The sequence below is a fragment of the Stegostoma tigrinum genome, chromosome 22 (genome assembly GCF_030684315.1).
Source record: "Stegostoma tigrinum isolate sSteTig4 chromosome 22, sSteTig4.hap1, whole genome shotgun sequence".
Taxonomy (NCBI): Eukaryota; Metazoa; Chordata; class Chondrichthyes; order Orectolobiformes; family Stegostomatidae; genus Stegostoma; species Stegostoma tigrinum.
The window spans coordinates 35,350,526-35,373,015 of record NC_081375.1 but is presented as its reverse complement, the minus strand read 5'-3'; the positions used below and the strand labels follow the sequence as shown (position 1 = coordinate 35,373,015).

The window sequence follows — 22,490 nt, the reverse complement described above, 5'->3', positions numbered from 1 at the left end:
ATAAACAGACTGACTAACTCTAATTTTGAATATGGAATAAGCTACAAAGGATCCTTACATGAGTTCAGAGAGCAAAAACTCCTGAAAAAAAATCAAATGTAACCAATGGTAAAACAATTGAATTTAAAGTTGTTAACAGTGTACCTGATTCACAATCTTTAAGAGAAATAAGACTTAGAATGTGACTCCTAAGATGCAAAACATGATAAAAATAAAGTGCTAAAATCACACAATAACAGAACTTTGAGTAATTCTGGTGGCATAGTGGTTAGCACTGCTGCCTCACAGCACCAAGGACCTGGGATTGTATTCCAGCCTCAGGCTGTCTGAGTGGAGTTTGCACATTCTCCCCTTCTCCTCCTACAGCCCAACCGTGCAGGTTAGATGGACTGGCCATGGGAAATGCTGGATTATGGGGATAGGGTAGGTGGGTTGGGGTGGGATGCTCTTCAGAGGGTCAGTGTGGTCTTGATGGGCTGAATGGCCTGCTTCCACACTGTAGGACTTCTATGACTCAGTCACTAAAACAAAGAACCATGGTCAAAGTATTTAAGTAATTGTGCATAAGAAATGTGAAAATCTCCAAGTGGAGCAACTTCTTTGTTACACCATTTGAAAAGATATTTTATCAGCGAAGTGCACTTAGATCCAGGAGTTTTAATTTGGATGAAGTTAAATTCTCTTGAGCATACTTTAAACTGTGATATTAGAAGTTGTTTTGGTTCCTACAGCAACTGCATGTGTGCATTTGTTCTCAAACTAGCCAAATAATATAATCATTGTTACGCCCAGCAGAAAGAGTCCACAGTGTTTATTTAAAATAAACTTGACTCCTACAGTTCTGCATTCATAATGATCTATCTAAACAATTACCTCAGTCCAAATAAATCAACACCAGCTACTTCAGACATAGAATTTGCACCCGAAATATCCAGCAGGGATACAACTTGCACAATATATATGTTTTGAGGCAGTACAAGGAACGTTTCTTGGTGGAGGATGGGATGTCTTGAGTGTAGTGTAGAGAGTAATTTGTTCAATGCTGCAAAAAAAGTCTTTAAACAGCACCTTTACACCCTCAACACTTCACAGAGTCATGTACAGCAATAAAGCAGATTTGAAGCAAATCTCAACTCCCTCCAAGCTGCGTGACTGTGTAACCTTTACAAGTTCCTTCACATGCCAAATGGTGTGACAATGCACTGACTTCTGGTTTTAGAAGCTGCTGCTGTCCAGGGACTATGGAGGACCATGGACTGAAAGAAAAAAAAATTAAAGCAAGCATTGTTTTGAAACTTGGAGTTTTTCAGTGCTGGTTCAGGAAAACTAGACAATTGGCAGATAGCTAGATCCCACAAACAGCAATAAACAAAAAGGCAATAAATCTAATTTACTCACAATGTGGTCTGCTCTGCATTGAGAAGGCAAAATGAAGACTCAGTGGTAATTTTGCAGAACACCTGTGTTCTGTCCGTAAAAATGACTCCGAGCTTCCAGCTGCCTGTCACTTCAACACACACCGTTTTGCCCAGCCAACATTTCAGACTCAGGATTGCTGTAGTAATCCAGTGAGGCTCAGTGAGAGTTGGAAGAACAGCATCTCATCTTCCGCTTGGGAACCCTACAGCATTCAGGGCTCAAAAACAAGTTCAATACTTTCAGGGACCAAACACTTCCTTCCATGTCCTCTATCTTCCCACATAACAAGCTCTGTCATAACGTGGTTATTTTCAAAACAGCCAACCCTTCTCAGCCAAGATAATAAAATGTGAGGCTGGATGAACACAGCAGGCCAAGCAGCATCTCAGGAGCACAAAAGCTGACGTTTCGGGCCTAGACCCTTCATCAGAGAGGGGGATGGGGAGAGGGAACTGGAATAAATAGGGAGAGAGGGGGAGGCGGACCGAAGATGGAGAGTAAAGAAGATAGGTGGAGAGAGTATAGGTGGGGAGGTACACCCCTCACACCCCGCCCCCGCCACAACCGCCCCAAGAGGATCCCCCTCATTCTCACACACCAACGTCCGGATACAACGCATCATCCTCCGACACTTCCGCCATTTACAATCCGACCCCACCACCCAAGACATTTTTCCATCCCCACCCCTGTCAGCTTTCCGGAGAGACCACTCTCTCCGTGACTCCCTTGTTCGCTCCACACTGCCCTCCAACCCCACCACACCCGGCACCTTCCCCTGCAACCGCAGGAAATGCTACACTTGCCCCCACACCTCCTCCCTCACCCCTATCCCAGGCCCCAAGATGACATTCCACATTAAGCAGAGGTTCACCTGCACATCTGCCAATGTGGTATACTGCATCCACTGTACCCGATGCGGCTTCCTCTACATTGGGGAAACCAAGCGGAGGCTTGGGGACCGCTTTGCAGAACACCTCCGCTCAGTTCGCAACAAACAACTGCACCTCCCAGTCGCAAACCATTTCCACTCCCCCTCCCATTCTCTAGATGACATGTCCATCTTGGGCCTCCTGCACTGCCACAATGATGCCACCTGAAGGTTGCAGGAATAGCAACTCATATTCCGCCTGGGAACCCTGCAGCCATATGGTATCAATGTGGACTTCACCAGTTTCAAAATCTCCCCTTCCCCTACTGCATCCCTAAACCAGCCCAGTTCGTCCCCTCCCCCCACTGCATCACACAACCAGCCCATCTTTCCCCCCCACCCACTGCATCCCAAAACCAGTCCAACCTGTCTCTGCCTCCCTAACCGGTTCTTCCTCTCACCCATCCCTTCCTCCCACCCCAAGCTGCACCCCCATCTACCTACTAACCTCATCCCACCTCCTTGAGCTGTCCGTCTTCCCTGGACTGACCTATCCCCTCCCTACCTCCCCACCTATACTCTCTCCACCTATCTTCTTTACTCTCCATCTTCGGTCCGCCTCCCCCTCTCTCCCTATTTATTCCAGTTCCCTCTCCCCATCCCCCTCTCTGATGAAGGGTCTAGGCCCGAAACGTCAGCTTTTGTGCTCCTGAGATGCTGCTTGGCCTGCTGTGTTCATCCAGCCTCACATTTTATTATCTTGGAATCTCCAGCATCTGCAGTTCCCATTATCTCTGATACTATTTTAACCCTTCTCAGCCTCTCAGTTATCAGCTTTTCTTCTTCTCTGGCTTACTATCAACCATCCCGCCATCTGCCTAACTGTCTTTCTCATTCCTTCTCTGGGTTCCATCTTCAGATAACCGCTTCCCTCCCACATCCCATTATCAGCATAAATATCACCTTTTCCCATTGGCGATTAGTTCTGAAGAAAGGTCACTGGACTCAAAATGTTAATTCTGCTTTCTCTCCACAGATGCTGCCAGACCTGCTGTATTTCTCCAGCAACTACAGTTCTATTTTTGATTATGTTGGCTGAGGGATAAATGTTGACCAAGGAATCAGGAGAACTCATCTGCTCTTATGTTCTTTTATGCAGCCACATGAGATGGCAAAAGGAGTTTCAACACTGCATTTAAATGTAACCTTGGATTATTTGTTCAAATCTCTGGAGTTATCTTTTAATCCACAATCATATAACTCTTTTAAGATTTCCACCCATGAGTCAAGAGTGAAATCTTAAATTCCTTTGGGCCATAATTTCACCAAATCTTCAATCAAGCTATATTTTCCCTTTCAAATAAAATTAATCAACACAACAACTTTCACCTCCAAAATTAAGCTTTCAACAAGAAAATGGTGCATTTACTTAAACTGGTTGGAGAACAAGGGGACTATAATACACTAGTCTCATTATTGCGACGCCTTCAGAGGTAGATTCCTTTTGGAACTGTCCACTTCATGAACCTATCCTCATCTGTCTTCCTTACCTTGCAAATTCTTGAGTGGAGCAAGAATCAATCATGGAAGACTTCAGTGCGTCTGTGACCTTCATGAACAAAGTGCATTCAGTTTGGGAATTACATTTCCTCAGATTTTGCCCTCTGCACAGTACAATACATGATTTATGTTTTTCTCTATAAACTGAATAATAACCTGTAAACACAGAAAAGCAGAGGTTTTTTTCCCAATACTGAGAGCGTATCACATGTATGTGAGTGTTCCTACCTTGTGTCTCCAAAGTGATTCTGCTCAAATAATTAAACTCATTTTCACTTCACACATAATTGGTAAAGCACAGATAAATCCATGAAATGTTTACTCAGAAGCACTCTAGCACAATAACAGAGCTGCAGTGTTGTGTAGCTCTATATGCCTGCCCTTTTGCGGAAAGAACAATCTATGGTATTTTACACCGGCATTCTTTGAATTTGCTGCTACATTGAAGTTTCCCATTAATAACACTCAAGTACACCTCGTGAAAGAAATATATTCTATCTAGTCCCAAACTGGCAATCCCTCCCTCAAAGGAGGAAAGAAGGAGCCCTCTTTGACCTGCCCAGAATCTCTTTCTGGTTCAGCGTTGAATTTTGTTCAATAATGTTAATGCAAGCTATGTTAATTTTTGCTCAGGAAACAATTGTAAATGGGCATATTCACCACACAGTTCACAGTGACAAAAGCCTAGCCGCCAATTCTAATTATCGTGCGTACTCAGCCCCCAATTCCAAATGATGGAATACTCAAACACCTCCCCCTTCCCCACCAACTCTAATTGCACTTAGTAGCCATGCCCTAACTCAAACTATGCCAGGTATCCATACCCCTAATTCCAATTACACAAACTACCCAGATTCCCTAGTTCCAATCATGTTGACAGTATCCAGTCACAGTGTATATCAGCTATGACCTTTCCTGTTAATCTGCTAGAAGCACTGAATACATTAGCATTAAGAATCAAGGTTACTGGCACAAAGTGCAGCACCAGACCTCCTGGTACATTGTTTGTACAAACTTACATCGTGGCATCCTATGGTAGGGCAATGCAACGTCCTCAAGCTAGTTTCTGAACTCGTCTGACAAAATTATTCAGAGACCAGGTAAGGCTAGGCATTAAAACAAGAAAGATTGCCTTGCCATCAACCTCCCTTTATACAATCTCATGAATTCCAAAAATATGAATTGCTTTGGATATAGGCCCATTGAGTCCATGTGAAAGTACACATAGGAATGCAGGGAACTGGTATTCGGCAAATGTCTATTATTTGATACAAGTACTTCCAAAATTACTTGCAACATTAACATAGTAAAGGCAGCAAATATTTTGGGGTATGGTATGACTTTTGAGATGTACAAATTTGTCTCTATAAACCAAATGGGTGTTCTGTAACTATTTACTTGAAAAGATGCTTGTCTGATTGATAACTTCACATAGGCATAACAGCTGAACTTTAAACAGCACATCTACTGAGCTCAGAGATTCTGTCTGGTTTGCTCCCATCTGCATTTCGTAACATCTACACACTCTGTACCCTTCCAATCCACAGTAAGAGCATCATTAGCATAAGTATGTTCTTTAAAAAGGAGGGAGTGTTGGTTTTCCTTTGCAGTTGAGGGTCTGATAACGTCATTACATAAACATGTGACTCCACAACATGCAATTTGATGATTACAATAGGGCCCAGGTTAATAATCTGGCATTTTTCTTTCCAAAAGGAATTCTACTGAACTAATCGCCTACCTTCCCTTCCTAATTAGCTCAGACACAAAAAGCAAATGATCTTATCCCAGTAATTTTCAAGCAGCTGACATGATAAACATGTCAAGATCACATTTCCATCATTTTACTGAACTTCACAATTTTCTGGTCAACAACTGAACCAATGCATTACTCCCATCGCTCTTGATAGGCAATTTATAACAAACCTTCAGTCATCTAACATTTAATTTTAGGAAGTTAGGAGATAAGAGTCAGTAAGTACAACCCTTTACACATCAAGTGAGCAAAGATCAAAAAGGCCTCATGCACCCAATTCCGAACGCAACTTATTTTGAAAGTACATGATTGATCAGTGTTGCAAGCATGTCATGAGAATATGTCAGCAAACCTTACAATTTGGGCAAGTTTCTGTCTACAGCGTGCACCCCTCCTATAAACAACTCAACATCCAGACTGCTTCAGCTGCTGAAACAAGCACATGGAAAAGATGTAACAGTACATATTAGGTATTTACATCAGCCATACATTCATTAGTGCTCCTCAGTTTATTTCACTGCTTCTCATAGAAGTGCTTGGAGTCCAAAACTAGATGGCACAGGTTAAAGGTGAGAGGGGGAAGATTTAAAAGTGACTTAAGGATCAACTTTTTCACGCAGAGGGTGGTGTGTGTACAGGGCGAACTGCCGGAGAAAGTGGAGGATGCTGGTAATATTACAACATTTAAAAGGCATCTGGATGGGTACATGAACAGGAAGGGTTGACAGGGATATGGGCCAAATATTGGCAAATGCGACTAGATTAATTTAGGATATCTGGTCAGCATGGACGAGTTGGACCAAAGGGTCTGTTTCCCTGCTGTACATTTCTATGACTCAATGATTCTATGTAGGCTGCAATGTTATGTATTCATTAGAGTGCTATTGAGAGCTGGGAGTGTAACAATGAATTTTCCTCAAATACTGGACATGATGTCACTTCTCACACAAGTAGACTTTCCAAAGTTGGACCAAGTTAACACTAAATATGACTCCAAATTGTAAGACTCTGAGTCCTACAGTAAGGAAGGCTAACAGAATATTAATATGATGAGACATGCTTAAAAGCATCTACCCACTTCCTATCTCAAAAACAGAAATTACTATTATTTTACAAACTCAACCTGAAATAATATCTCTCTCTGTATCTTCTCCTGTTGCCTGGAATATCATTCTCCTTGTGGTCACTTTTGGGTTTAATCAACATTTCTGCTTGTGTGCTTATTTTCAAAATTCTCAGTGCCAACACAAAAGATTCATGAAAAGTTTCTAACACCCAGTGGAAAGTAACTTCCTGAATAATTGAACATGACTAATGGGTTGCTGTTGTTTGGTCTCTAAATAGAATTACCTGTCTTGCATCATAAAATTATTCATCAGTTTACACTCAGCACGAATGCCCTTTTAGGTAAGCATTTTGCAAAAAGTTGCTTGAGCCCTTTCTAAAAATAAGTGACAAAAGAGTCTTGGATCATGACAGTAAATTCTAAAAATAATTTTACTTCTGGTTGCAACTTGCTAAATGTATTACCTGACTTTGCTGAATTGTTATCTAATTTTGTACATTTAATTTTCCTTTCCCAGCATTCCAGGGAATTGAAGTGTAACAGGTGAAGAAATTTATCTAAATCATAGTCTAAGATAATGTGCTCTGTATCTTGAAATTCTTCCACCACACCCCTATGTTCTAAGCTATTCAGTTAGTAGAAACACCTTGAAGTTCCTTTAGAATCTCGTCTGTTTCAATAGGAACACTTCCTAGTCTTCCAAACTCTAGGCAGTATGGACACAATGTACACAACGCAGCATCATAGACAATGATCTTAGACTGAGAATCAATCTAGTGAACTTTCTCCCAACTATGTCCAAAGCAAGTGCACGAGTCCTTTCCATTTGGAACTCAAATCTATACAAAGTACCTCAGGTATGGTCTGCCCATATAGGAGCAGGATTCTTTAATTCTTGCACTGCAAATCCCTTGATTCAAAATGCCACTTTTGCCTCTCTAATTGTGCAAATGTGCTAATATTTTGTGTTCCTTGTAATAGGCTATATGAACATGAAGAGTTGAAGATTTATGCCTTCCAAAAATATTCTGCATTTCTACTCTTAGTAACAAAGTGAATAAACTCACAGTTGCCAGATCAAACTCCATCCTTGTGTTTCAGTTTGGCTGTATTCAAACTGATTGGAAAATATTCCATTAGGCACTTGGCAGCATAGTCACTGGGAAGGGAACAATGATTGACATCGTTCATGTGTTGTGACACAGGACTGGAGTAGAAATCTTTTATGTCCCAAAGGTTATAGAAACTGTGTAGTCGAATGGCCTATCATATGAGTGCCATCAATAAAGTACTGGGTTCTTATCTTGTTGCTTGGTTCTAGCATGAAATGGAAGAAGCTGTTCTCCTTGAAGAATAATGAATTAACTGACCTGCTGCCAAGTGACTGATTTTGCCAAATGTCCCTACAGCAGTTTGAACTGAGTGAGTGACATTAAGTTTGGGAACAGTAATCCTGACTGCATTAATCACTCGTGCAGGTTATCTAAATGTCAGACTGAGGAAGCAGGACAACTCTGTCACTGGCACCCCAGTGAAGCGAAGGCTAGAAAAGGCCATCTCCTCTGAGGTTTTCACATATATTTGGCCACATCTGTAGACATGCAAGAAAACATGCTTTGCATTTGTACTTCATTAATTTCTTCCTCTTTTAAAAGACAAAAGAATAATGCCCTTTGGAATTTCCATTTCAGATTTTTAACAGTCACAGTGATGCTTTTCCCTGTCAAAAATCAAAGTCACAAACTACAAACAATGTACACTTGTTAAATTCTCGTCTCAACTGTAATAACTCCTGTAAAGACCAAAACATTTAAAAAAATTTGTGAATTTCGGACTTGCCAACTCAAAAGGACCCAATTACCAGACTTCATGCAATTGGACCTTTACTTCAATGAAAACTAAAAGCAATATCAACTAAATATTATACAGAAAGTAATTAATATTAAACTACAGAAAAATTATTCCCCAATAACTTCACACAACCAAAAACCCAGTGATATGCTTGTATAATACACAGATGGTTATAAATTTGTTCCAGGTTTTAAGAAGTTCCTCTTCTAGTATCTTTTCTTTCAAAGTTCCCTTCATTCATTCTTCTGTCACACTCAGATAGATTTCCAGCAGTAAAGCATCCTCTCGTGGCACTTTGGTCTTTAGCAGTCCACAAGCATTGTTTCTCTGAACAGGGATTATCTAGTCACCAGCACTATGCTTGGTAATGATCCCAAACCAGTTCTCATCTTCTGCCTGGCTTCACAGTACCAGCTTCTGATCATCATTGGCAAATATATGTCTTTGAGTTACTGAGAATTTGAATCAAAAACCACCTTTGTGTCTTAACTTTGGCCTCCTTTTCAATACATTGCGATTTGAGTTTTCATCACAACAGGTCACTTGGATTAGTCTGCAGGAAGATTTAACTGTTGTATTATGATCGACTGATTGATTTGATTCATTGTCACGTGTACCTAACTACAGCGAAAAGCTTTGTTTGCAAGCAGTACAAGCAGAAATCAGTAAGCAAGAACATACAGATCACAGGGGCAAAAAAGACTTGGACAGAGTAAGACATACAGGTTACACCACACAGGATGCATTATTTTAAGCTATAGCGTTTATGAACAACGGCAGGATTTATAGAGTTAATGGTAGGGCCATGGATAGTGTTGTCGAACAGACACATCGAGGGATTCAGGTACATAGTTTCTTGAAAGCTTCATCACAGGTTCACATGGTGGCTCGGAAGGCGTTTAGCGCACTTGCCTTCATTGCTCAGGTCACTGAGTTTAGGAGTTGAGATGTCATGTTGTGATTGTACAGGAAATTTGGGGTACTGTGTACCGTTGTGGTCGTCCTGTTATAGGAAGGATATCACTAAGTTGCAGAGGATGCAGAAAAGATTTGCAAGAATGTTGCCAGGACTAGACGGGTTGAGTTACAAGGAGTGATGTTGGATAGGCTGGGGCTTTCTTCGCAGGAACGTAGGAGGCTGAGGTTTGTAAAATCAAAAGGGACATAGATAAGGTGAATGACAAGGGTCTTTTCCCCAGTTCAGTTGGGGAGTTCAAAACTAGAGGGCATATTTTTAAAGTGCGAGGAGTAATAAATGAGGGTAAAATAAAAGGATCTGAGGGGCATCTTTTTGCCTCTGAGGGTTTGTATGTGGAATAAGCTGCAAGAGGAAGCAGTAGATGCAGGTGCAGTTACAACATTTGAAATTCAGGTACATGAATAGGAAAAGCTTAAAAGGGATATGGGCCTAATTTAGCCAAACGGAATAATTTGGTTCGGGAAAACTTGGTCAGCATGGACGAGGTAGATCAAACTACCTCGTGCTGTAAGTGGACTATTATCAGCAGAGAATAAGCTGGTCCTCATCAACAATTTAATGTAAGTGAACTGAATACATACTCTCAGGTACAAAAGCAAGACTTAAGGGCTTCCATCTCCACCCAATGTATCAAAATGATTTGCAGCCAATTAAGTAATTTTGAATCTTGGTCATTGTTGTCATTTAAAAGAAATTGGTGAGAAATTTATGCACAAACAGATAAAGATTCTAAGATGATGATGAGATACCACCCTGTGGAGCTGCAGGAACACAGCAGGCCAGGCAGCATGAAAGGAGCAGGAAAGCAGATGTTTCGGGCCAGGGCCCTTCTTCAGAAAGGGTCCTGACCCGAAACATCAGCCTTCCTGTTCCTCTGATGCTGCCTGGCCTGCTGTGTTCCTCTAGCTCCATACTTATCTCTGACTCCAGCATCAACAGTTCTTACGATCAAACATTTTAAGTATTTTTTTTGTGATGTTAATTAGTGAATATATATTGGCCAGGACACCAGGGGATAACTTTCCTGCTCTTCTTTGACAAAAGTGCTTTGGTACATTTTACATCCACCAAAGATAGCAATATGTCACTGGAGCGTCTGCTGAGATTTTATACTCCAGCCCAAATGTGAGGCTTGCACCTACCACTTTCTGACTCTGAGGTAGGATCTACACTTTCAGAAGTAGTATCTGATCTGGAAGAGCAATCCAGGCCAAATGCAAATGGTTAACCAGCAGATCAAGAGTGGGCAGGATGGGCAGAGAAGTGATGAGAACAGCTACACTTGATGCGAGGTTTCAAACTTCACTGCTCTACTTTGGACAAAGCAATCAGTTCGTTCTCCAAAAATCAAACACAGGGGATTTAAATAGGTACTAATGAGAAGACAAGACTTCTTAAAAATGCAAATGTTGTTCCGAGTACAGTTTTTTGCTATTCTTTGACACTCACTCATTAATATTAACAAGTGCTGAAGCTAATACAAAAGAAATCCAAATTCTTCAAGAATTTCCAGAGCCTATGATTGCAGATGATCTAAATTAACTCTTAAACCTGAAATGATTGGATCATTGAAGCATTTAGGTTAGTAATTATATCTCCAGCATTCATTTACTTCTATACCATCAAGTTTGGTTTGCTTTCCCACTATCCTTCCATGAATTCATTAGAACACACTAGACTATAGGGTCCAAGTGAACAAAATCAAAGTTTGATCAGAACTCCTAATTTCCATTTCCAAACACCCAGGTGACAAGACTCATTGTTTACACAAACATCCTAGCCAGAACTGTAATGGTGCAGAGTTATAGTTCACCAACAGCTTCACCTTGACTCTTGACGCTCAGGCAACTGGTCTCCCACAGTTCCTGACATAGACATAGTTTATGCACGTAAGTATACAATGGACGTGAAGAGGTTGGCTAAGCAACGGGGACGGGGTCATAGCTGAACCCAATTCGGTCCATGCAAGCAATTTCTTGGGGGAAAGACTGAACAAGCTTGACATTTATCTTCAAGGTGGATAAGATCTGAGCAGTGGCCTGATGAAGGTTTTGAAGATTATGAAAAGGTTTAATAGGAGAAATGCAGAAATTATGGTTCACTTGCAAGTGAGACTAGAATCAGGGGCTACAATGTACGATATAGTTCTTACAATTCATCCAAGGAAAGCAGGAGATTTTTCACCCAGAACAGTGGTTAGAATGTGAAACTCATTTCCTTAAGATGCAGTTAAGCAAAAGGTATATAAACACGAGGGATAAAGGAATAGAAGGATATATTGATGGAGCTGGATGAAAATCAGTGGCAGACTTGCATGCAACAAGAGCAGATTTTGTGTGCAGGCATCCTTGTGTTTGTATTATTGTGCATATGCATTAGTGTGCACGTGTACATACTTCCTCCTGTATCTGTGCATGTAAATATACAAACATAAAAATACACAGACACACGCAGGAACATGTACTTATCAGTGGGGTCATTTAATAACCATCAGGAATGGAAAACATGGTGAATTCCCCTCTCTTTGGGCCATGAATTTAACAGGCAGTTCTCTTGCCTCAACTGCTACTCCAACAGAGGTTGAATCATTCAACAGAAGTCAAGATCGAACCACAGATATTCTTTTTTGCTACATACTTTTGAAGCAAATGCATCCTTATAGGGGGTCTTATAGGTTCAATTCATTACTTGCCTTTGCCTGGTGTGGGTCACAGATGCAGGAAAGGTAGTCACACAGGTAGAGTTCCAAAATTGTGATGTTTGTGAATTCTGACTGCATCTCTATGCAATACCTATGAACCATTTCTAGCAAATTCAACATTTCCTCTTCGACCTTAGACAGATGAGAGAAAGCCATAGCTCAGCTTTGGGGATAAACTGCAGATGAATATGCTCCTTTAGAAATATGAGGAAACAAAGCGCAGCAAAGGGTATCTTTATCCAGCACATCTTCAAGAGTTCCCAAAGTCAATTTGACCTGAATCTGACATCTGTCATCCTGAAATGGGATAAAAAGGACCCCAGAGTAATCCACAATATAATGCTGAAGCAAGATATGTTTCTAAAACATCAGTGTGGTAGTGAGAGATATGCAAAACCATTCAGTCATAGCACTGATGAAATTACTTGAAGAAAAAGATGGCTTCAGATTTTGTTACTTGACAGCTTTCAAAAACGTAATGACTACGGGCATAGCAACTTGCGCTTAAAGGCATGCTAACAATTGACAGCTCTATATTTCCAACTGTTTTAAGATCAGGTGAATGATTTTAAGGTCAACGAGAGACACACTGCATTTTCACAACCCTTAATGAAGCCCCAAGTGCAACTTAAGTCTTTGCAAGTCCAATTTGAAAGGTCTCTGCCAGGCATGGTCCAGAAGGCAATGGCTGGAAAATGGATTCACTGTCACTTACCAGCCAGTTTTCATTGACCATAGAAGTCCTGTCACCTTGGAAAGGCCAGAGATAAATGGCCAGAGCATGTATCAGCAATATGCAAATCGTGATGCTAAGACGTGTATAACAATCAGATTGTGATTTTGAACTACAAGTACACACAGATTACTGATTTGTACAGGGTTAGGAGCACCACTAGCAGCCCTTACATAGGATCATTGCTGGGAATGCAGAAAACAGTTGCAATTATTTTATTTTATTTTTATGGGCCTGGAAGGAGCAGAAGTAAGCAGTTCCCACCAGGGAAGAGAAAAAGACAAAGCTGCTGTAAAAGTGTATACAAGCCAATAAGAACGTTTATGTGCATCTATTAAACTGGTTAGAGGTAACCTAAAAACACAGTGCATTCAGAAGGCCTGTCAGTTTTATAGTACCCTTGTAGCAATAAAATGTCCCAAGGCCCTAAATGAGGAGGGGGTGGGTTTGACTTAGTTCAGTGATAATTAACTCATTTTAAGATTTAAATTCATTTTCCATTCTGTTGGTATTTATGGTAATCATAGGTAACACCAGCAGATTCATTAAGAACAACTACTGCAAAGACCTCCTTCCACTGATAGGAGCAAATTATTGCAGATGCTGGAATCTCTACCGAAAACAACAAATGCTGCAGATTGCAGTGGGTCAGAAAGCATCATGGAGAGACAGCAAGCTAACACTGAGACTGAATAACTCGTCATCACTCATCTTCACCTGATTAGGAGTCATCCAAACTCGAAACGTTAGCTTGCTCTCCCTCCACAGATGTTGTCTGACCCACTGTGTATTCTCCAGCATTTGCGTTTATCAGTATCTATTTCCACTGATCTTGTAACATCCCTAAATAGGCCACACGTTCAGAGATGACATTTTCAGATTAGCCAGCCACAGTAAACTGGTTATCTTCATGGGGGTTTAACCGAATGCATAAACAAAACTGGAACCTTCAATATTCATCAATTAGCCTGACAGAGAGAATCAAATTGAAAAGAAGGTTATCTTAAACAAACAAGCTTGCACTTCATGAGGGTAACGTTGAGCAGTTTGCTTGCAAAGAGGTAAAGTGACATTCCTTCACTATCTCATTCCCAGTTGCAACTTCCAATTCACTTCTATCATTGATTACACAAATAAAGGGGATGGTTTCTATTCACCATGAACAATTAGTTAATTGTCCAGCAAGAGCTTAAGTATTTCCCTCTTCTCTTCTCCCAACCATCCTGCACTCCCCTCCCATCTCAGGACAGCAAGAAGAATAGGTAACTGAGTGCCCACACCACCAAAGCAGGTGGAAAATAAAGCGGGTGAAAACAATAAATCACTAAGTAGTGACACAACAATGCCTGTAGCTGTAACTCATTCACTGCTCTTTTTTAAAAAAAGGCTGTAATAGAGGTTTTGTGCAATTGGAAGGATTTTCAGGCGTGCTTTTTTTAAGTTGCCTTTATGTAGTTTTGCTGCAGTGAGTTCTTTGTTTGGCTTATATCCTCTCCTGTTCTGTCGTGTTTTGTCTTCTCTACTTGCCTCAATGCATGCAGCTATAGCAACACTCAAGAAGCTTGACAGCATCCAGGAGAAAGCAGTCTGCTTGATCAGCACACGTCTACCATCGGCACACAGTGGTAGCAGTGTGTAAGATGCACTGCAAAACTCACCAAGGCTCTGTCGACTGTATCCATCAAACTCAGCAGCCTTAACTATCAAGAAAGATAAAGGGATAATGCATGGGATCATCACCACCAAATTCCCCTGCAAGTCATACACAACCCTGATTTACATCTACATTGCTGATCTCTTACTGTCACTGAGTCAGAATCCTGGAATTCCTTTCCGAACGGCACCATTGTGGGTTCTTATTCACCGTGGATTGCACAATTCCAGAAGGCAGCTGGCCACCTCTTTTGCTAGGGCAGGGAGGGATGGGCAGCAAATGCTGCCCCTTGTCAGCAATGCCCACATCCCACAAAGAAATGAAATAAAGGGCCTCTAGGGGTCCACAAAATAGTTTGTGCAACTCACCTGAGTCATCAGGTCTCTGTTTTTTCATTAAATCTCTGAATTCCATACTTCATTTGCCCTATGCTATCATGTGTTTTCTTTCAATTTTTCTTTTGGGCCCCTGATGGTGCTTTTCAGGTTACTTCAGAAAATCTGGGGCTGTTTCAGTGTGTGCAACAAAGCTCGGAGTACATAGAAAACAATAGATAATGTCACAGCAGTCTCTATAAAATGTAGGACGGCTTCCTAAACATCAAAGAGCTTGATGGAACTTCATCCCAAAACTGCTAAAGTGCAGCAATAATTTACTGGGGCTGACCACTAAAGTAGAATTTAGAGAGGAGAGAAGCAGACACACGTTGGCAGATTAAGGATTAAAGGATACAGGTGACCTGTTCGAAGATAGGTATCTTTGTGACAATGAATTTCAACATGGCATTTTTTTTTTACAAAAATCTCCTTTATCACATTTAACAGTTAGTTAATAAGCTGGAACATTAGGTTGTGCAAACTGAAATAATTAAATTGAAAATGTGAAATTCAGCTCATCAGGTCCCGAAGTCTTGTATATGAGGAATATATATAGAGTTAATGATAGTTGTCTTTTCCAAAGTATGGGGGGTTTCAAGACTAGGGGACACATTTTTAACGTGAGAGGGTGGAGATTTAAAAAAAAGACATGAGGGGCAACTTTTTTGTTTCCACAGAGGGTGGTTCGCGTGTGGAATGAATTTCCAGACAAAGTGGTGGGTGTGGGTACAATTACAATGTTTAAAAGACATTTGGGTAAGTACATAAACAGGAAAGATTGGAGGGATATTGACCAGGAGCAGGCAGATCGGGCTAGTTTTGTTTGGGATTATGTTCGGCATGGGCTGGTTGGCCCAAAGGGTCAGTTTCCATGCTCTATGACTCTATGTAATAAGACTTTATTAATACCCCTAGGGGTCTGAAAGAAAAAAATGTTGTAGGTAGAATGAAGATTTCAGGGAGCATTTTTGTTCCTGTAAAGTTCAATAAGAATGTCTGCATCCATTGAGCACTAACACACTCTTTTATTAATCTTGAATTCTCTGCACATCAAAGCAAAGCAGTCATCAATGTGTCAAGTGTAGGGAAGAGATTATTTATGTCCTTTTGTGTAACTGCTGCTCTGTAGCCGATTACAGCCACTATATTACGCCATCAGAAGAGTAAGCTGCTCAGTCAGGACTTTTAAAGTACAACCATCATTTGTCACAAGGGATGATGGTTAGGTTCTATTTTGATGGAGATGGGCATTGCCTGGCATCTGTGAGATGCAAATGTTAATTTCTTTTAATCAAGCCAAGCCTAGATATTGGCAAAGTGTTTGCTGCACGTAGACACTGACTGTTTCAGTACCTGCGGAGTCACAAATACTGCCGAACATTGTACAGTCATCAGCAAGCAGCCTCATTTCTAATCTTATGAAGAAGGGAAGTTCATTGATGAAGCAGCAGAAGATGGGTGGCCTAGGACTCTGAGGAACTCCTGCAGAGATGTCCTGAAGCTGAGGTAGAGTCATACAGCATGAAAATAGATCCTCTGGTCCAACTCATCCAGGCCAATCAGACATCCCAATCTGACCAAGCCCCATTTGCAAGAATTTGCTCATATCCCTCTAAATCCTTCCTATTCCTGTACCCATCCAGATGCCTTTTAAATATTGTAACTGTACCAGTCACAACTACTTCTTTTGGTAATTTGTTTCCCCAGCAACCATAAACTTATGCCCTCTACTTTTGGACTCTTTCACCCAAAGAAACAGACCTTGGCTATTCAACCTACCATCCCCCTTTCATCACTTTGCTGATGATTAAGAGTAGATTGACAGGTCAGTAATTTGCTGGGTTCATAGAATCCCTCGTGCAGAAAGAGGCCATATGGCCCATCAAGGTCTATAGTGACCCTCTAAAGGCTCATTCCATCCAGACCCTGTAACTTTGTATTCCCCATGGCTAATCTACCTCGCCTGCGCATCTTTGGACTGTGGGAGAAAACCAGAGCACCCAGAGGAAGCCCATACAGATATGGGGAGAACGTGCAAGCTCTACACAGACAGTCGCTTGAGGTTGGAACTGAACCTGGGTCTCTGGCCCTGTGAGGCAGCAATGCTAACCACTGAGCCACTGTGTCACCTGCATTGGATTTGTCCTTCTTTTTGTGCACGTGACATACCTGGGCAATTTTCAAATCCAAAATATAATGAATCAAACTGGTTTAAGACAGTCATCTGTGATGATGGGTACCTCTGGAGGAAGGATAAATGTTTCATCCACTCGACATTTCTGGCCGAAGATGGATTAAAATAAAGACTTCATTTCACAGCGCGTTCAGCCAGCAGTTAATAGCCCTGTTTGAAGTCAATGGAACTTTGTCTCTCCAAGGATTTTGCAGTCATCACCCTTATTGATGTTGTCATGGACAGATGCATCTTTAGTAAGTAGTCCGGTGAAGTCAAGGTCAATTCGATCTTCCCCTCACAACCTGCCACAGACCGTACATTCTTTAGGGCTGGACCAGCTCAGTCAGCAGTGACATTACTAAAGACGCTTGGTGGTGAATATAGAAGTCCCCCACCTCAGAGAACATCGATCAGACTAAACTTTCTTTTGTGAGCTTAGTTTGTGCCTGAAACACAAACACAACTACATGACATTTAACCATAAGCTGTGCTATGGTTGTGAAGACACCAGTTTCAATATCTGCCTCTCAGATAAAGAAAATGAATCATTTGTGCACAAGAGCCCTATGAACTGTTAAGATGATTCCAATGGTAAATTAAGGCATTACGTCCATGTAAAAATCTTTAGTTCAATCGTATTGAAAGGATTACTTTTATATAATTCGAAATAAATGTCAGAATCTAATTGGAAATGAAACATGCTTTCTGAACACCGACAGATTGATTTTCAAAGGAACCAAGCATTCAATTATTGAATTTATCATTGAATTAAGTAGTACTTTGTCCACTGCAAGCCCAGTTTTCTGAGACAGATTTTGCAACTTGGCACAAGGATCCTCAGATCAAGTGGGTACAATGAAGGCAGAGAAAGCAACAGGGGGAGAAACGTTGCACGTGGATTGTACTTCTTTTAATTTCAAATCGTAGCCTTCATTGGAACAGACTCCTCTCTTCCTCAGAATATAAAACAATGCAATGACTCTTCTCGGTTCTCTAATTCATTGTCCATTTTCTCTCTTTCCACATCATAACACAAGGAGAACTTGCTGATGAAATTACTCCTGTGCCTTGAAGTTTAACCTTAGCCAGTCTGATAACCAGAGACATGTTATTAAAATTCTAGAGTGAACGGAAAGATCCTTCACATGCAGACAGGGTTTCAACCTCACCCACAAAGCAACTCAAGGAGAAAGAGAAGGAAGTCAAGATTTTTTCACAATGGGCTTTTTAAAATTATAGATCACAGGAAACTCCTCAAATATGTGAAATCCTTCAGGCATCAATTAAACAACAACTTCCATTTATATGTAATATTAAAACACCCCATGGCACACGATAGAACTGTAATCAGACACCATCATTAACTTAATACAAAGTCTCATTTTCAATATCTATTTTGTTCCAATAAATATATTAAAGCATTACGGAAGTTTAATGTTTCTGTCACACAAATCCACTATTTCTTTTCTTAGCAAACCTTCCATTCTGCTGGAGGATTTAATTATCCTAGCTTTCTGAAGGAACGCTTAAGATTGAACACCAGTCAGCAAAAACAAAGCCAGCACACCTATTAAGTGGTAGAGTACTGTTGTCTCATTTCTTCCTCCCTTTTAAAAGCTGCTCCTAAAAATAATGTTGATCTACAGGTTTCCACATTACCTCTGATTTGGCAACAAGGTTAGCAGGAACAATTATCAGGATTAGCTACTTTTATCACTTGGGCTAGAAGGGATTGTGTCACATTTAAAATTCTTGTAAACACACCATGTCCTGAAGTGGAAGAATGAAGTGGGTATTGCAAGCAATACATTGTGATCTCCTGGTCTGGAGGGGGTAGAGATCATTGGGAAATTACTTTGTTTACTGCTGTGTTCCTGATTGCTTTGTACAGTAAAGTGTCTTCTTCATATCCTCAATAAACTCAAAGAAGATATTTTACCTCCTTACATTGTTCTTCTGACTGAGGAACTGTCTTTGCTACTTGCATTAACAATTTTGCTGATATTCACTGAAGCACAGTTTCCTGGTGCCCTTTTCTCAACAATCTGAACAGACATTATTCCTCAGCAAGTGGCTGCTAATCTGAATTGGCACTAAAAAAAGAAGCAATGTTCAAAGCACCAGCCCAACCTATTCAACTAAATCGCAGTGACACCAAGACGTGTCTGGAAACATCCCCAATTAGCTACGTCAGTATCATCATGAATGGACAGAGCAGCAGAACAGCTCCATAATGAAACAGCAAGAGCCGTAATTTCAAACCAAACTAAACACCAATACTGACACACAAGATCCTGGGAAACCTCCATAACTGGCTAGAGTTGTCTCCATTATGCACAGATTCCCAAGGTTTGTAGCTGCAGATAGTATTTCAGACTTTTATGCATTAAGGGTATTAGACTCCATTCAGCGACAGCAGTGGAATAGCTTGGGACATAGAACCGTACAGCACAGGAACAGGCCCTTTGACCAATAATGTTGTGCTGAACATGATGCCAATGAAACTAATCCCTTCTGCCTGCCCTTGGTCCATATCCCTCCATTCCTTGCATATTCATGTACTTAACTAAAAGTCCCTTAAATACCACAATCATATCTTTGGAGAGCTTAGCAGAGAGAAAAAATGCCGTGTCACTTTCCAAATTCTCAGTTACAGGGTACTCATTGTGTATTGCAGGAGTACAAACAGAAACCTTCAAATGATTCTTTGCACTTTTCCTGTGGGGCTGAAGTTCAATGTAGCGCTATCTTTAAACAGTGCTTATCATTGGTACCTGTATTGTGCTTGAAAAAGTTCTTGAACAAAACTCTGAATTCCAACCTGCTGAGAGTTTTGCTGGCTTCCTGCACAAGTTTCACCCCCGACATTGGAAGGCTGGAAAAAAGAATGAACATCGTCAATGACAAATGTTGAAGATACATTCACATTAAAAGATCATTGAAGGATTTCACTCCTTAAGAGACTATCCAACATTGTTTTTTGCCTTACAATCAAAGGACTTTCTGATATGGCTTGAATTAAATGGCAGTTGAAATGCCTATACTTATGATCACACATTCACCAGCAGAACATATTTCCCCTGGAATCAAACAGTTGAGCTGCTTTTGCACTTGGTCAACAGACTCTTCAAATAATTTGTTGTAAATTTTACAGTGAGTGTGGTTAGGATCTTGAGTGCACTTTGAGATGGAGTTACACTTCCAGAAGGGAACTGTGAATACTCACCTGAAAAGAAAAACACCTGCACAGTTACAGAGAGGTTAGACAAAGTACTCTGGCCGAGCGGTCACAAACACGATGGGCTGAATGGCTTCCTTCTGTTTTGAAACCATTTGTTATTCTAAAAGTTCAAGATTCTCCTGGACTTTGTTTTCCTGGTGGTGTTAGACTGACCAGAGATATTTAATCAACCCCAACGTCTCATTATGAATGGCTGGAAGGAGTGTGGGGATTGGGGAGTTTAAACATTAGGGCTGGAAGTCCAAGGAATAAGAGAACAGAAATAAAGCAGATGAAGAGAAAGTAAATCAACTGTGCAAAGGGCCATACTCTGGTTTCTAGCAAAGAGATACCCCAGGGTCAGCCCTCATTGCAAAATAATTACGAGGTCTACAAAAGGAGCTGTACGCTGCAGGAGAAAAAAAGTACAATATTAAAGGAATGCTGCTACTTTATACAATAAGTAGCCTTCTCAAAGTGTGACACAAATGGCTGCCAAAACCTCGTTATAAAACTAATTGTTCATGCAAAAACATTGACATAGAAGACAAGGAATGATTCACCATCCAAATGGATGGTGTCAGCAGTGAGCCAGTGTAAATGCTTCATGAAGTGGCTCCCCAGGCAACATGCCCAGGCCACCCTTCCAGAGAATAGTGCATGTAGCAAGAAAAAGGCTTACAGCACAATTGGCCTAAAGCACATGGCTCAAATCTGAAATGGTTGCTGTTGACATTTGGCTGGAGCAGATTAATTGCCACAGCTGACAAGATTGGGGTGGATTAAGACACTCTAATGGGTATATTTTGACACCACATCAAATCAACCATCCAACATTTTGCTTTCAAAACCAATGTCATTCCTAGTTTGAGATTAGCTTGCAAATCAAAGAAACTTACAGCTCACTGAGTTTTATGAATATGTATATCATAATTCATCTTTAAACTTCTTTCTGACTTGCAATCTTGAAAGGATGTGAAATACTATCAATTTTCAGTAAATTCATGGGCAATATTCAGCTTCTTTTGGTCTCACATAAGTATAGATTTATAGAGAATGAAAAATAAATCTTCAATAAATGGCAATATCTCAGAAACCCCTATCCTGCATTTATATAACAACTCATCACTGCCTGAAGGTGTCCCAAAGCACTTTATACTCAATGATTTTTCTTTTGAAGTCCAGATACTATTATGAAATAAAAGAGCTACATCAAAAATGTATTAAAAACAAAATAATTTTTAAAAGACGTGGGAACTTTAAAGAGCCTCATGATTAATGAATCTTCCAATATGCCTGAAGTAACTCCAGAGTCTAGCAGCCCATCACCAAGTCACCCTTTTTGAAATGTGCACAGTACTTGACACTGGTCTGGCTTCTTCAAAGCCAGCTCTCAGAGTGAGCAGGATGTCTGACACTGTCGCAAAAATCTGTCAGCCAGGGCTCCCAGATTGGGTCTGTTAACCTGGTCCAATCAGGGAACTCCTTTTCCATGGGATTCCCCGGCTAACCCTGTTACAATCAGTGCAATGCCTAGACCCACTTCTAATGCACAAAAGAGCAGTGAGCCCAATCCTGGCCTAGGCAGGAAAATCAGACACTCTTTCTTTTCAGCGTGATATACAAATGAAGCAGCAACTTATTTTTGGTAAGATTTAAGGGGTGAAATTAATGGTTACCTCAAAGCCACACAATGCAAGAATTGGGGTAGATACATCAGTGCTGTTCCTGCACCTCCTCTTATTCTCTAGCATTGATGGGATTCCCTTTGAAAAACATTCAAATGAATTAATGAAAAGATCATGTGTTTGATGTGTACAATGAATTTTCAAGAAGCATTTGACATTTTGTTTTAGCAAATGCATATCCACAGGGCCAAGCAATCAGCTCACTGGCTGAGATTAAGGTGATCAGTCCACCACTAAGACTACAGGACAGACATTACTCAGCCATGTGCCATATTGTGTGGATCTCACGACAAGCAACACTAATGGGTTCAACCAGTTTGTGGGTTTCATGAGGCTTTTTTGACAAAGTACTACATAATGAGGGGAGCACAGTGACTCAATGGTTAACACTGCTGTCTCACAGTGCCAGGGACCCAGGTTCGACTGCAACCTCGGGCAGTTT

The 22,490-nt window shown here is 40.8% G+C and overlaps 1 protein-coding gene across 2 annotated transcripts in view; it reads right to left on the bottom strand.

Moving 5' to 3' along the window:
* Positions 1–22,490, bottom strand: part of usp43a (ubiquitin specific peptidase 43a) — a 405,014-nt gene that overhangs the window by 289,678 nt on the left and 92,846 nt on the right. For both annotated transcript variants that reach the window (XM_059653769.1, XM_048555613.2), the window contains exon 3: positions 19,915–20,015. In XM_059653769.1, the coding sequence (XP_059509752.1) occupies positions 19,915–20,015 (101 nt within the window). The remainder of the gene's footprint in view (positions 1–19,914; positions 20,016–22,490) is intronic.